This window comes from Armigeres subalbatus, chromosome 3 (genome assembly GCF_024139115.2).
Source record: "Armigeres subalbatus isolate Guangzhou_Male chromosome 3, GZ_Asu_2, whole genome shotgun sequence".
In the NCBI taxonomy this organism is placed as follows: Eukaryota; Metazoa; Arthropoda; class Insecta; order Diptera; family Culicidae; genus Armigeres; species Armigeres subalbatus.
Window position 1 is genome coordinate 51,831,428 of NC_085141.1, and position 17,373 is coordinate 51,848,800.

General features: G+C 41.4%; 1 protein-coding gene across 1 annotated transcript in view; it reads left to right on the forward strand.

The window, feature by feature from the left end:
- The first annotated feature begins 5,632 nt into the window (after positions 1 to 5,632).
- Positions 5,633 to 17,373, forward strand: part of LOC134224718 (uncharacterized) — a 156,975-nt gene continuing 145,234 nt past the window's right edge. The window contains exon 1 of the mRNA XM_062704245.1: positions 5,633 to 6,435. Within this exon, the coding sequence (XP_062560229.1) occupies positions 6,402 to 6,435 (34 nt within the window). The 5' untranslated portion in view covers positions 5,633 to 6,401. The remainder of the gene's footprint in view (positions 6,436 to 17,373) is intronic.

A 17,373-nucleotide genomic window follows, 5' to 3' on the forward strand; every position in this document is an offset into this window, starting at 1 on the left:
TCGCTGACTCTCAGAGTTTGGGAATCGAAACACAAACACCAGTCAATTCCCAAATCGATTCTTTATCAATTCCATATTGAATCATAATCAATATACTGTCAACTCTCTACTTGTCTAATGTCGATGCTCTGTATATCTTTCGCTATCTTGATGATTTTCTCAGTCTCTTCACATACTCTTTTGCCTTCTACATCTCGATATCTTCTTTATTTAAATACACCTTCTATGACGATTGATTTAAATTATTATGCTAATTGAAGTCTAACAATCGCGTCGAGAATAAGGTAGGATTTTTTAGGAATAGGTAGGAATTAAACGAACAATCCTTCTCTATCTCAATGAATTAATGAATACCGAGACGTAAAACCTCGATTGACTCATTTTTCTATTGATTCTCAAATCAGCAAGTCTCAGTCGATTCCCAAACTCTTATTCAATTTACTCAGCCTTTCCACTGATTCCCAAATCAGCAAATATTCAATTCCCAGATCGACTTGTGATCACTCTATTCACATTTCTATTAATTCCCAAATCAGTAAAAATCACTCGATTCCAGAATCGACTCACTACTTCCACTGATTCCCAAATTTATTCGAGAATCCGATAATGAAAGAATATGGACTGATTTTACGGCGACGACTCTTAGCGCGAAACAACGGACACGAATAGGAACATGGAACGTTTTAACCCTAGCCCAGCAGGGTAAATTGGCACAATTTGCCAATGAGGCACGCCGCATGAAGCTTGAGATCCTGGGACTGAGTGAAGTCCGTTGGCCAAACTTTGGAGAACACAGAACGCCGTCGGGGCAAGTTCTGCTATACTCTGGTTTACGAGGTGAACACGCTTCCCGGCATCGCGGAGTTGGCTTCCTAGTAAGCGCTCAGGCACACTCTGCGCTTATGAAGTGGGAACCTTTAAGTGAAAGGATAATCGTTACCAGATTTAGAACACGGGTCCGAAACCTTACTGTAATCCAATGTTATGCGCCAACCGATGCTGCCGATCTGCAAGACAAAGAGAACTTCTACAGTCAACTCAATGCCGTCGTAGATAGAATTCCGTAGGGTGATATTAAGATCTGTTTGGGCGACTTCAATGCGGAGATCGGATCCGACAAGTCGAACCATGAGCGCATTATGGGACGCCATGGTCTCGGCGAAATGAGCGAAAACGGAGAGCTGTTCGCAGAATTTTGTGGTAATAACGACATGGTGATCGGGGGATCGCTCTTTCCTCATCGACCGGTTCACAAGGTCACGTGGGTCTCCCGTGACGGCTTTACAGAAAATCAAATCGACCACATCTGCATCAGCCGAAAATGGAAACGGAGCCTTCTTGATGTACGGAATAAACGTAGTGCCGATATCGCGTCTGATCATCACCTCCTCATCGGCGAAATACGCCTGCGCATTGCGCGGATTCGTCGGTAGGAGGAAAAAGTTGGACGACGATTCAACACACGCCGACTGGAAGATGCCACGGTGAAACGGTCCTTTGTTGAAGAACTGGAGACGCGTGCTGCAGATATTCCGGAAGGCAGCGTGGAAGACCAATGGACCACCATCAAGAATGCCTTCATCGCCACCAGCGAGAACAATCTGGGCGAACTACGCACCCAGAGAAAACAATGGATCACCGATGAGACCTGGAGGAAGATAGAGGAGCGAAGAGAAGCCAAAGCCGCGATAGAGCGATCGAAAACCAGAGGAGCCAAAGTCTTAGCCCGTCAACGATATGCGGCTCTTGAGAAGGAAGTAAAACGCTCATGTCGACGGGACAAGCGAGCGTGGGCAGACTCTCTGGCCGACGAAGGAGAGAGAGCCGCCGCAACCGGGGACATTCGCCTCTTCTACGATATCTCATGACGCTCAAGCGGGGCGAAGATGAATGCAACGATGCCTGTGAAAGACGCGAATGATCAGTTATTGACCGACCCAACTGACCAGCTGAAACGCTGGTTCGAGCACTTCGAACAACTCTTTCAAGTGCCAGCCAGGCCATCACCACATCGGCATGATCTGGCTAGGATCCGACGTACAACACGCGTCAATACCGAAGCTCCATCACTGCTAGAGATTCAAACAGCCATCCAAAGCATGAAATCGAATAAAGCCCCAGGGGTCGACCGCATATCAGCCGAGATGCTCAAAGCTGACCCCATGACAGCCGCTCAACTACTGCATCGTTTATTTCGTAGTATCTGGGACACCGCAACTTTCTCGGTCGACTGGATGCAAGGTATCTTAGTGAAGGTGCCCAAAAAGGGTAACCTGACTGTATGCGATAACTGGCGAGGCATTATGTTGCTGTGTACCGTTCTCCTAGCCTGGATTAAGGAGAAGATCGATGCGACTCTCCGGCGGCAGCAAGCTGGAATCCGTGCCGGAAGATCCTATGTGGACCATATTGTCACGCTCCGCATTATTCTGGAGCAGGTCAACGAATTCCAAGAGTCCCTTTACTTGGTATTCATTGACTACGAAAAAGCTTTCGACCGTCTCAATCACGAGAATATGTGGGGCACCTTGAGACGCAAGGGGGTTCCTGAGAAAATCATCGGCCTCATCGAAGCACAGTACGAGGCCTTTTCGTGTAGAGTGCTGCACAATGGGGTCCTGTCCGACCCTATCCGGGTCGTAGCTGGTGTGAGGCAAGGATGTATTCTATCACCGTTACTGTTCCTCATCGTAATCGATGAGATTCTGGTAGATGCGATTGACCGTGATCCAAACCGTAGGATGTTATGGCAGCCTATAACCATGGAGCACCTAAACGACTTCGAATTGGCTGATGACTTTGCACTCCTCGCGCAATGGCGCTCTGATATGCAGAGTAAGCTCAACGACTTTGCCGAGCGCTCCTCCTCGGCAGGTTTAGTCATCAACGTCAACAAAACCAAATCGTTGGATGTAAACACGGTGACTCCTTCCAGTTTCACAGTAGCCGGGCAACCAGTGGAGAATGTTGAAAGCTTCCAATATCTTGGTAGCCAAATGGCGTCAGACGGCGGTACCAAGATCGACATAGGCGCACGGATCAAGAAAGCAAGGGCTGCCTTTGCGAGTTTAAGAAATATCTGGAAAAACAGGCAGATAAGTGAACGCACCAAAATTTGAATTCTCAACTCTAACGTGAAATCTGTGCTGTTATACGCTAGCGAAACATAGTGTGCATCAGTGGAGAACACTCAACGGCTGCAGGTGTTCATTAACAGATGCCTGCGATATATTTCGGTCCTGGTGGCCTCACAACTGGATCTCAAACAACGTACTCCATCGACGTTGTCACCAGAGGCCGATAGCAACAGAAATTCGGGATCGGAAATGGGGCTGGGTCGGCCACACTCTACGTAGAGGCGGCTCTACGTAATCTGTAAACAAGCATTAGACTGGAACCCAGCGGGACATCGCAGCAGGGGCAGACCCAGAGGCTCATGGCGGCGAAGCCTCAATAAAGAAATAAAAGAAGTTGACCGAAATCTAACCTGGCAACAGGTTAAAGCGATAGCCGGGCAGCGCTCAGGATGGAGATCTTTCAAGTCGGCCCTTTGCACCACCGGAGGTGTACAAGTTCCATAAGTAAGTAAGTAAACTGATTCCCAAATCGACTTTCGGTCACTCTATTCAGATCTCCACTGATTCCCAAATCAGTCAACATCAGTCGATTCCCAAATCGACTCACTTCTTCTACTGATTCCCAAATCAGCACATATTCGATTCCCAAATCGTTTTTGCCTTTCTCGTACAACTAAGTTGTACCGAAAGGCTATCATTTCACTCCGAAAACGAACTTTTTATAGAAGCCTCTGAGACCCATAGTATTATATACCAATCGACTCAGCTTGACGAGCTGAGCACATGTCTGTCTGTCCGTGTGTATGTATGTGTGTATGTGTGTGTGTATGTGTGTGCACAAAAGCTATAAAAAAGATTAGCCAACTTTTCGTATAGTAATCCTTAACCGATTTTCTCGCAACAAGTTTCATTCGACAGGGGACAAAGCCTTGTTGATCACTATTGAATTTTATAACGATCGGTCACTGCGCTAAAAAGTTATGAAGAAAATGGTACATCGGACCATAACAACCCCATTTAAGGTTGGTGTCTTAACTAAATGCGAGAGAGGCACCACCAACGCTAGGTGGATTAATCTGGTTTTTCATCACAATATTCACATCTGTGCTGTTTCCTCAAATCAGTGAACATCAGTCGATTCCCAAATCGACTCTTCCTCACCGATTTACCACCTCCACTGATTCCCAAATCAGCCAAGCATCAGTCGATTCCCGAATCGACCCCTATTCATGTATTTGTTGAAATGATTCCCAAATCAATTAAACACTATTGATCAAATCAATTAAACACTAAATCAGCTAGCATCAATCGACTTTCAGATCAGCAATCATTTCTCAACCTCTCAATCAGCCCTTTATCATATGTGCACCAATCAACAGTTTTACTGATTCCCAAATTAGAAATCTACTCAACCAACTGATTTTCAAATCAGTCCAAAAAAATTACTAAATATACAGTGGTCGTTCGCTAATTGGGTAACGACCTCACCCCAACTAGCGAATGCCGTTCGCTAATTGGGGCGCTTTGACAAGCATCAATTGGCATCATTGCATCATTGGTACAGTCAATCAAGCTAAGCTAAGCTAAGCAGTGTAATTCAGAGGATCGACAAGTATAGTCACCACGTCCGTGGTTATGAATAGGAAAAAAAAAATTTGTATCGGTCGGAAGTTTAAACCGCAACTATGCCTTCCTCATACACGACGATTAGATACTACACTACGACACTCCTATATCAGCACAAGCAGATCACTCACTGTTCTGCCGAAGCAGTCCACGCGCTACCCTACCAAAGTAGGGACAATCCCCACGCACCTCGTGTTTTTGTTTATAAAAATCGTATTTTGGTCATAATTTTTTATCCCATATGGTCCGATCTTGTCAATTTTCAATAGGATACAATGAGATAGAATTCCCGATCGAATGCAACTTGTCATTTGCTAAGTGTATCGGCTGGACAAAAACTACTAAGAGCATATATTATATCAAGTAGACCAATAGATCTTCGGTTGCGCATGTACCTAGATTCTAGACCCTGAATCCTTCATTTAAGGAAGATCTTGAAAGATTTAGAATAATTGATAATAGTCATCCAATTTATTTCTGTCGATTGCTATGATTATGTATGAATAGTGTGCATAATCAAAGAGTGAGCGAAAAACAGAAATGAAATTCTTTAAAGAAAACATTTTTATTCAATCTAACACTTTGCTTCAGAAATATTATTTATCCTTAGAACGATTTTGTAGTATTCCAATAAATATTGTTTTCGCTTTTCCGTCGTATTTCATCCAGTAGCCCACAGCGCAAGCCGGGTGGGGGAGTTGCATTTTACTTTATGCGATTACTTCATCGGCTTACCCTCATCCGCCTGCAGCACTCAGCTGTACAGAGCGGAGAAGAGCAGAGAGGCTTCGATCGCGTCACGGACGATGCCAGACTTAGGCACACTTCATGCTTTCCTCTAATGACGAACCTACTTCCATTCCAAGTTTAGGACTGCAACTCGGCGCAGTCCTTGGCGCTTTTCTTCGAATCATCTCTCCTACCACATGCGATCGATCGTCGTCGTCGTCGTCGTTGTTGACGTTTGGATGGTGATCGCCATCGTGGCTTTGGTTTTTATTTTTCGGGGTGGAGGGTTCGACTTTGAGTTGAGCTTGGAGTCCGTTTTGGGTCGGGCGCAGTTTCACGTTGGTGGTTAACCAAGACGGTCGGGTTCGTCGCTTCCAGTCGCGTTCAAGTCTCCCTGGAGTAGGAATCCCAACCCCCGTAACGATCGTGTGCTCTCGAATTCCGTTTCTTACGCTGTCGTAAGGCCGCCCATGTGGTTGAAGTGCGAAAGGGTGTACCGCATGGTTAGTGCTCAACGATCGTTGCCAGTTGCAAATAGTTAGGAGGTGAAGTAATTTGTCAACTGTGCGAGCGCGTGGAGCAAAATTACCCAAGTGGTCGGTTGTGTAATATGGTTTTTGAAGAAAATAGCAAGTGACGAATGGAAATAAAACCACTTTGCTTGGCTGACGTCGAGACACAGAAGATCGAGAAATTGAAAATCCGGAGCAGTTTCACATAGGATTTGCGGTTTTTAGGCCACTTAAAGCTTAAAATAGATTGTTTAATTTCTTTGTCGTTCGAGTCGTGTTTGAATTTGAATTAAGTGCAATCCGTTGACCGACCACCGGTTCATCCATTTTGGGGGATATTTGTGAATCGGGAAGGCAGTTACGTAAGGAGCAGCAGCGTAAGAAGCAGACTCGGATTGAACACCCGAAACACAAGAGGACACTCACAAAGCAGCCAGACACACAACGAGGAAGAAAAATGAGACCAAACTGGATTAACGTTTCAATAACTGGTAAGTAGGGTTTAAAAATAGCCACAAAACGCAACCCCCGGTGGTTGTGCACTCATTTGGACACGGAACAACCGTGCGTACGAAGAGAGGCCAAGAAGCCAAAAGTTTGCGCAAGTCCTGAATAATTCTGCGTTACATGATATTGCTGTTTGGGTAGTTCGGCCCACCAGACGTTTCTCACATCGTGCGTACTCCCACATCGCGAATCAGCTGCTTGACGTACGGAGTGTTGTTGAGGTTTAGTTTGACACGGTCGCGGTCGTAATATTTGCGGGAATGTTTGTTCGGTTATGGTTATGTGTTCGGTCAATTTTATTTGTTGACTCTTGCAATCATTCACTAACGGTGGTTTTGTCTGTTATAAGATAAGACTAGTTTAGTACTATTCCATTTAATTCGACTTTTCGACTTGTATAATCAAGTACGAGACACTGAAGACGGTCTTACAGTTGAGGTCGAAATACGTATCTGTAAATATTACAACTTGGTGGAATTAAATGAAATAGTACTAAACTCGTCCACTAAAAGAGCTTAATAATTTTCGATGGCTTTGTATGAAGTCGTATTATAATCGAGCTTATATTTTGCTATCCTAATTTATTTTGCCAGTTTTACCATAATGTCGAAAGAAAGGTGAAACTCGGTCACAGAACTTTTTTTTTCAATTAGCTAATCAGAAGTCAATGTTTGTTAAATGAGGATATATTTGTTTTCCTTTAGTTTGAAGGTTTTATGTAAATTATTTAATTTTCATAAAAGCGAAAATAATGATGTTTGATCGCTTGTGCTTATTAAAAGGATTCTATGAATATAATATTAGGTGAAAAATAATGTGGATATTTAGAGGAATTTCCTAGGTTTTATTCAACTGGAAGTGAAAGTGTTTTCCTTGTATAAGTTGTAGCCTCGAACTAAGGTAAAGGTCTTTTTGGTACATATAACTACGTGTTAATAACGAAACAGTTACCGGTAGATAGCAAGGACGTAAACTTCACGTAATTCGAGTTTATTTTTCGTAAGGGCAGATATTTCCGTTCATAGTCTAATTCCCATCATAGGCTCTAAAACCAATGAAAGTATTATTATTAGGCTATGTTTGTTGCTTTATGGTGAATTTGAATCACTACATCGATTTGTTTTTCGGTATCTTGCGAAGGTTGGGGTCTGCTGAGTTGTCGTGTATCGATCCTCCATAATCTAGCTTGCTACTGATGAGTGCGTTTCCAATCTTTATCAAGGTTTTTGGATTTCAGTTACTCTGACTTCCTAATGAAAATAAGAAGAAGATAACTGATGGTCCCACGGCATAGCATAGGAAAACCATTTTTAATATATTTATTTGCTCAGACGACCACGAACTCTCGACCACCTCAATTTCGTCATCCCCGATACAAACTCTTGGTGGGTGGATCACGTTATCTTCTCTTGAACCTCTTCCTATCATGTACTTCGTCTTCGACGTGTTGATGACTAATCCAAACCGGTTAGTTTCGCTCTTCAGTCTGATGTACGCTTCCTCTATCTTCTCAAAGTTACATGTTATCTATGTCGTTCGCGAAACCAAATAACGGGACGGACTTAATGAAAATCGTGTCACTCTTTTCGATCCCTGCCTTCCAAAGCGATATTGAACAGCAGATACGAAAGACCATCACCTTGCCGTAACCCTCTGCGCGTTTCGAAGGGACTCGAGAATGCCCATGAAACTTGAACTACGCACATCACCCGATCCATCGTCGCCTTAATCAACCGTATCAGTTTATTCGGAAATCCGTTCTCGTGTGTCTTATACGGCTTTGAAGTCGATAAATAGATGAGGGTACCATCGTCTGGGTGACAATGGGTCACTGTTTCAACTACTTAGAATGCTTGTAGAATAGATAGAATGCATCTTAGGGCAAGAAGACTAAAATATAAAAGACCTTTGGAAAAGATTTTGCTCTACGATGGCGATGGCGGTACGTTGTATTCGCTGCATTTCTGCAATATGCGGCGTATGTCGAACACATGGTCCGTTATAGAGCGTTCGCCCATGAATCCCGCCTGGTACTGCCGCAAGAACTCTCTTGCAAGTGGTGTTATTCGACGGCATACAATTGGAGAGAGTACCTTGTAGGCGGCGTTCAGCAATGTGCTTGCACGGTAGTTGCTACAATCCAGCTTATCGCCCTTTTGTAAATGGGACACGCAACACCTTCCATCCAGTCCAGCGGCAGAACCTCATCCTCCCAAACCTTGGCAATTACCCAGTGTAGCACTCTAGCCAGTTCCTTACCACCGTGTTTAAACAGCTCTTCTGGTAGTTGCTTAACCCCAGAGGCTTTGTTGTTTTTCAGTTGGCCAAACTCTTTCTGGATTTCCTGGAGATTCGGAGCGGGAAAACGTATGTCCTGTGTGCATGCTCCCAGGCTCGTCATCATATCGCCATGATTATCTGCTACATCGCCATTCAGGTGCTCTTCGTAGTGCTGCCGCCTCAGTGGTTCACCTCACGCTCGTTCGTAAGAATTCGCCAGAAGAATGTTCCGCGCCCGTTAGTATCGTGCTTCGTTCGCCCTACACTATACGAACTGCAACGTCTAGTTGGATCAATAAAATCCAACTTTGTTATGGGTCGCTTGATGCTTGGTATCGTTATAGGGCCAATTCGGATCAAGAAAAATCCAATTCTGGAGTGGGTCTGACGATGGTTTGAATGGTTAAAGGTTCCCCCAAACACACGCGACGCGACAGTCGTGATGCGATTCTATCGCTTGGCGACGGCGATTCTGTCGCCGTAGGTATGGAAGCGTAAATAGGATATTGCCTGCAGCGACCCAACGATAGAATCGCGGCGACTAGTTGTCGCCGTCGCGGCGATGAAATCGCTTAGGTTTGGGGGAGCCTTAATAAGGTTCCACTCTGGGGTGGTCAGAATTGCTATCGAATCTAGTCGAATGTGGGAAAATAATATTTTGGAGTGGGTTGGTTGATGGCCGGAATTGTCGTTGGACTTATTGAATTAAACTCTGAAGTGGATGTTTCGATGGGTTGGACCACTGAACCTAGTTGGATCAAGTAAAATCAAACTCAAAGTCGGTTGGTTGGTCGATCGATTTATCGATGATAAATTTAGAAACGGCTATTTAGTTTAAAATACATTGAACTAAAATAAAAGTAATAGATTTTCCCGGTAGTTAAAAGTCATGATCAAGCAATAGCATTAGTATGGTGCCTTAAATGGTTTTGATTCCAAATATTTTTGTGTCGGGTGAATTCGTTGATAGTTCTGCTCCAGCTTCCTAGAACACTGTTACCATTAAAAACGTTCACCGATTCATCTGCAGTCATAGTACCCACTTACCCCGTATTCTCACTTGCCCCGGGGTACCTTATAAGAAATAAAAACCACGAAAAACCCATACAACTACTTCCACTTTTAAATTTGGTCAATCGGTTTATTATGGATGTAATCCTTTGAAAAAATCCGCTTGAAAAAGAGCTAAATAAATTTAAACCAATGATTTTGAGTGTAAATTATCCTCATTGCTATTAAACATCACGGTTCCGGAAGTCCCTTGATGGCCCTAATGATGGATAACATTTGAAATAATCCACGAAATGTGGGTATCAAAGTCCAAGATTTTGAAATAAGTACCCTGTTGTAACCGGTTTCGGAAGTCTCGGAATACCAGTCAGAACTAAAACCAATCCATAAAACATATTGATGTGGAAATGAAGCCATATTTTTTGCTTGCACTAGATTATTCAACATATTTCTATCGTTGGACCAACACATAGTCAGTTAATAAAATTTCCATGAAGAATTAGAAAGCGTTCATGGAAAATTTTATCAATTTTATTGCTTTTTTTTAAATATATTTCTTTATTCGACCGTACCAAGGGGCCGTGAGAGCTTTAATGGTTTCACTTTCTTGAACACATTTTCATGGTATAATTATATAATCTCTTCTGTACAAATATATATTGGTTTACTCAGAATAAGAAGATTTGGAAAAAGAGTTTATTTTCTGTAGTAATTTGCAGTGTTGGTAAAATCGCTCATAAATCTCAATCAACGAGCGCTCCCGTGCGAACGAAATCGTCTGCGATTTTAAAGGAATGCATCACGCTTGAATTTTTCATGCTAAAACGCATCATTTCACTCATTTGCCAAAAAATCATTTTGGTTTAAAAACGCATTTGAAATTAATTTGGGGGCAATTTATTGCTTATACATAAAAGAGTGTCTAATATTTTATGCGACAAACGTCAATTCACTGTTTTTAACGAAGGAGAACAAAAGAAAACCTACGATGATTCAAATGAATGATTCAACTCATCTATGAGTTTTTAGGTGTTGAGTTGGGTGCGTTTCAACTCACGCTTGATTTGAATCATCCATGAGTTTTGAGATTTTGAGTTTTTACCAACACTGGTAATTTGACAACTATATCCAAAATCACACGACTGAGTGTAAGTGAAAATGCGTAATTTTTTGTTTCTTCGTGTTTTTGTTCTCGCCCCTTTGAACAGTGAAATATTTGTTGTTCAGCATTTTCCACAACTAACCTAATACAATAGAAAGCTATGGTGGTGAATAATTCACTCTAAAAATTTTATCCAACTTCTAACACGAAAAATGAAAATTAAGCCCATAAATTTTGAATTTTCACTGCTCTTGAATATTGTCACAAGTTTTTTGACTCCCGTTGTGCAAACGCGTTTGTCCAATTTTTTCACCGAAATGATCTGGTCAGCCTATCTAATCTTAAATTGACTGTAAGGGCGTGACCGGCTCATACTGTCCATAGCTGCTGTTTCTTGCACTCAATTGAAGTCGGTTGAGGATGAAAATTTGACAACGATTTTTGCATGCCTCATATGCACAAACACATACAAGGACAAACAGAAAATAGCTTGGTTCGCCGAGTTGGTTGTACATAAGTCTCCGGTCTCCGAGCCTCCTTGAAAAAGGTTGAATTTGGAAGGAAATTATATCCTTTATTTACATGCTTTTGCATGAAAAAGGAAAAAATATTTGTTCATACCTGGCAAACTGCAGTCGTACAAACTTTGCGATCATATTTCTGAAACACAATCTGAAAGACATATTTTTGTGCATTTTGGAAAGGTGCAGAAGAATTGTCTAGTGAGCAAATGCATGTTAATAACATTTCTCTATCTGCGTATACTTTCTTCGTATATTCTGGTTTTGATTTAGCTCAATGCCATAAAACCACGCTGATAAATGAATATGAAGTATGCTTCAGCATAATCACATTAGTCTTAAATAAAATAAGGTTTTAAATAGAATTTGAATTAGAATACAAAATGAACGATGAATTCCTTTTAAAGTGGAACTAAGGCTGGGGTATTGCCTTATCGTCAATGGACTGTCACAGACTGCTTCTTCTGTGACTATAATTCTATTGGTCGCAAAGCAGTTAGTTGACCTTTAGAAAATGAATTCAGAATTGCGTACATAATGTACATAATGTAATAAAAGTTCCGCGAAAAAAAAATCAAATTTCGAATTAAATGGACGTTGATTTCGTATCGTTTTGAAGTCTCGAAAGTAAATATATATTTCGTTTCGTCTCGTTTCGAATCAACACAAACATTTTAAACTTCGTTTCGTTTCGTTTCGTTAGGAAAAAATGTCTTATCGCATACCCTTGCCGCCACCTTTGGACCACCTCACGCTCGTTTGTAAGAAGGTTCCCGTTTATGTCCTTACACATATCGGGCTGTGGCACGTGGCCCTTACGTGAACGGTTCAACTTCTCATAGAACTTTCGTGCGTTATTAGCGCGGTACAGTTCCTCCGTCTCTTCACGGTCTCGATCTTCCAGCTTGCGCATTTTCCTCTGGAAAATCGAGTTTTGTCTGTTCCGCGTCCGTTTGTATCGTGCCTTGTTTGCCCTCGTGCGGTGTTGCAGCAATCTCGCCCATGCTGCATTCTTCTCCTCAACTAACTGCTCACATTCGCCGTCATACCAGTCGTTTCTCTGATCCGGGGGCACCGTGCCAAGTACAGCGGTTGCGGTGCTTCCAATGGCGGATCGAATATCTCTCCAGCCATCTTCAAGAGGCGCTGCCTAGCTGCTCTTCCGTTGGGAGTGCCACTTCCAGCTGCTGTGCGTAGTCTTGGGCTAGTCTACCGTCTTGTAGCCTCCCAATATTTAGCCGCGGCAGACGACTCCGACGCGTGTTGTACACCGTCGAGAGTTTTGAGCGCAGACATACTGCTTCGAGGTAGTGGTCAGATTCAATATTCGCACTGCGGTAAGTGCGTACGTTTGTGATGTCGGAGAAACCGTCGATTAGAACGTGGTCGATTTGGTTTTCTGTTACTTGATTAGGTGATTTCCATGTGGCCTTGTGGATATTCTTGCGGGGGAAGAAAGTGCTTCGGACTACCATTCCGCGGGAGGCTGCAAAGTTTATGCATCGTTGGCCGTTGTCGTTCGATACGGTATGCAGACTATCCGGTCCGATGACCGGTCTATACATTTCCTCCCTTCCTACCTAAGCGTTTATGTCACCGATGACGATTTTGACGTCCCGCAGTGGACATCCATCGTATGTCAGCTCCAGCTGTGCATAGAACGCTTCTTTCTCGTCGTCGGATCTCCCTTCGTGTGGGCTGTGCACGTTGATGATGCTATAGTTGAAGAATAGGCCTTTTCTCCTCAGCTTGCACATCCTTGCGTTGATTGGCTGCCACCCAATCACACGTTGGCTTACCTTTCCCATCACTATGAAGCCGGCTCCTACCTCGTTGGTGGTGCCACAGCTTTGATAGAAGGTAGCCGCTCGATGCCCGCTTTTCCACACTTTCTGTCCTGTCCAGCAGATTTCCTGCAGCGCTACGACGTCGAAGTTGTGGGGATGTAATTCATCGTAGATTATCCTGTCGCAACCTGCGAAGCCTAGCGACTGATAGTTCCATGTTCCAAGCTTCCAATCGTGATCCTTTATTCGAAGCCTAGGTGATTATATCGAGTCGTATATGTACATGTGTATGTGTCTGTGCGCAAAATATGTCACTCATTTTTCAGGTACATATCCTCAACCGATTTGCTCGCACAAGTTGCATTCGACGCAGAATCCTGTCCCATTGTTTCCTATTGAAAATTGGCCAGACCGATTTGCTCGTGACAGATTGCATTCGACGCGGAATCCTTTCCCATTGTTTGAAATCCTATTGAAATCCTATATTAAATCCTATTCGCTATATCGGACTATTGGCCTGAAAGTTATGGCCAAAATACTATTTTTATAATACACGAGAAAGGCTCCATCACCGCTAAGTGGATTAATACGTTTTTTTTTTATAAATATCTTGGCTGTGCATATTAGAGTGCCAATGAAAATGACATTTTCGAATTTCATAAAACAACATTGCAACAACATACAAAATTTGAGCTCAATAGGACATGATTTAGGGGCGCTTAAAATTCATCAAAGTTTTGAAATTTTTACCCATTTTTAATTATTACCCATTTGAAAATTTAACCCAAGGAAAAGTCGAAAATCGAATTTTTGTTTTTGATGCCAAATGGCTTAAAAATGCATGAAACGTCGAGATCTGATGTTTCTTCAAAATATTTTTTTTGGGAGAAATCTGTTTTTTTTTTCTTAGAACAATTTTAGGCTTAGGACTTTTTAGGAAATTTTTTTCATCGAATTTTGACACCGGACGATACGCAAACGTTTTCGTAGCCAAAAATATCCCCCTATGCAAAATTTAACCCTTAAAGTCGCAAAGCGATTTTTTAGAAACTGTCTGAAATATTTTTAACATAACATCCATCAGAATCATCAACATTAAACGTATTTCCGGTTTGTTGTTTCAAAACAACATTGCGCTTTTAAGGGTTAAGCTCAATCGGACATGGTTTAGGGGTGCCTAAAATTCATCAAAGTTTTGAAATTTTTACCCATGAAAATTTTCCCAAGGGGGGACCAAAGGAAAAGTCGAAAATCGAATTTTTGTTTTTGATGCCAAATGACTTTTTTTGAGAAAAATCTATTTTTTCTCTTAGAACATTTTTGGGAATTTTTTTTTCATACGATGAAAATTTTTTCCATCGAATTTTAACACCGGATGATACGCAAACGTTTTCGTAGCCAAAAATATCCCCCTATGCAAAATTTTAGCTCAATCGGACATGATTTAGGGGTGCCTAAAATTCATCAAAGTTTTGACATTTGTACCCAAGCAAGAAGTGTAAACCGAAGAACAAGTTGGAGTCCTTTAGCATCGAAAAACAAAAGAAAAAATTTCCCCCTTGTCAGAAAAAAAACTGGTTTAATTTTGAGCACTCCCAAATCATGTCCGATATAAATTTTTGCATAGGGGAATATTTTTGGCTACGAAAACGTTTGCGTATCGTCCGATGTTAAATTTCGATGATAAAAATTTTCGTCATTTGAACAAATTTCCAATTCCCCGAAATGTTCTAAGAGAAAAAACGATTAAAAAAAATGTTTTGTAATAACATCACATCTCGACGTTTCACGCATTTTTAAGTCTTTTGGCATAAAAAATCGATTTTTGGCGTTTCCTTGGGTCCCTTCTTGAGAAAATGTTAATGGGTAAAAATTTCAAAACTTTGATGAATTTTAGGCACCCCTAAATCATGTCCGATTGAGCTCAAATTTTGCATGGGTTCATATTTTGGGGTAATGAAACTTGTGAGCAATGTCGTTTTTTGAAATTCGATGACAATTTTTTTCCCATACTACCCTAGTGCATATGCACAGCACATGTTTCAAAATGGACAAATTGATATGAAATTTGCGAAAAAGAATCCACGTGTCTTGGAGGGACTCGAACCCTCAATCTCCTACTGGTTAAAATAATAAAATGTATAGCAGAGAAAGCCTACTGTGACATGAAATCGAAAACTACTCCTGCTATCGATGAGAGCAAATCGAAAACTAAATTTGATATTGGTTCCGATAACAAAATAAGTACACAGTTTGATGTCAGATTATACAATTTAGAAATCTACACCAAAAGGAGATCAAAAAATGTAATCAATCATGATGATTCGTATTTGAAAACAAATCATGATTTCCATTTGATGTCAAAGTCAAAATATTTTTTCTATATTCTCTCATTATGTTTTCAGACATTGCTCGGGTTGGTTGATGGCTGGAATTGCCATTGGACTTATTCTGATTCAACTCTGGAGTGGATTTTTTTTATGGTTTAGACCACTGAACCTAGTTGGGTCAAGAAAAATTTAACTCAAAGTTGGTTGGTTGATCGATGTTCAAAATCGCTATCGGATGAATCAATAAAACCAAAATCTGTAGTGGCCGAAATCGCCAAAGGATATTCTCGGATCAGGAAAATTCAACTCTTGACAGAGTCAATCGCTGTTCACCACATGACGAATCTAGATTTGATTATAGTTATAAGAAAAATAAACAATAGGATGTCAGTGGCCTGTTTTTTCGCACTTGTCTACAAATTTGATAAATTTGTTATCATGGCTTATTATGAATCGGAACAGTTTTTGCCTTTTCGTTTATCTCTGTTCGTTATCTATCGAGAGCAATTTCAGCAAACCCTGGGTATGACCGGACACTTTTGTGGTTTAAGGTTTCTCTAGTGTTGAAGTGGAACTGATGGTGGTCCTATTAGATGTCGTCTCCTTTTGATCAATCGTCTTTTCCTTGATTATCCACGTAAAATCATCTTCTACATTGTTCATGTTTAAATAGCATCGGTGTCAACGTACATAACTGTGGAAGCCCCTGGTTTAATTTTTTTTTGATATTTCGCCTTTCTGTATCTTCAAGATAAGCCTCCCGATTGTTATGAATCCGCGAGATGATTCTCTCCGGAACCCTTTGTGCAGCCATGGTTCGTAGTAGAAGATCTGCTTTAACCGTGTCGAAGGTTTTCGATGCGTCCATGAACAACATTAGGCACTCTACACGCTTAGAAAAAAGTACCTAACATTAGGTACTTTTCACTCAAATCGGAGGTTCAGTGTGGGAAGCCAAAATTAAGTAATTTTTTCTTGAAATTAAGTAAAATTCACTAAATATTAAGTAAAATATACTTAATTTTAAATAGAAACTAACCAAAAGTTAGGTAAATTTCACTCAACTTTTGTAAACATGAGATTACTTAACGTTGGGTTCCCACACTTTACTGCCCTTGTTGAATGGTTTTGCTCTTCATTTTATGACAACAAAGGGAAGAGGGAGGGAGATGCAAGAGAAAAAAAGTACCTAAAATTGGGTCCATTTTTCTAACCGTGTAGGTTTCAATTTGTGTTGCTTTTGTGGTTCATGCATGTCAGTGTCGAGCAGTCACTTTTCAATCCGAGGCACTCAGAGGAAATAATGCATTTCCTGAATAAACGCGTTTGCCCGTTATATGTAAGGCAGACAGAGGAGATGATACCTTCTTTAAATGAACGTGCTTATACCGGGATAAGGCACACAGAGGAAATAATGCCTTTTTAAAAGTAACGCGTCTGCCCGACACTTGAGAGAGACGAGCGCTCACTAACTCACTCTTACTTACTCACTGATTTTACTCATGCATCCCCTGTTGCACACTTACTCACTTTTACTAACTCACTTACTCTAACTCACTCCTTCCTTTTACTCATTTCTTCTTTCTTACTTACCCACTCACTCTTACTCACTCACTCACTCTTGCTCACTGGCTTACTCCTACGCTCATTCATACCACTCACTCACTCTTACTCGCTCATTCTATCTTACTTATTCACTCAATTTTACTCATGCACTCACTTTTACTCATTGATTCACTCACTATCTCGTACTCACTCACTCTTACTAACTCACTCACTTACTTTTACTCACTTATTCACTCTTATTCATTCACTCACTCACTTTTACTCACTCATACATTCTCTATTACTCATTCACTTACTGTTACTCACTCATTAACTCTTATTCACT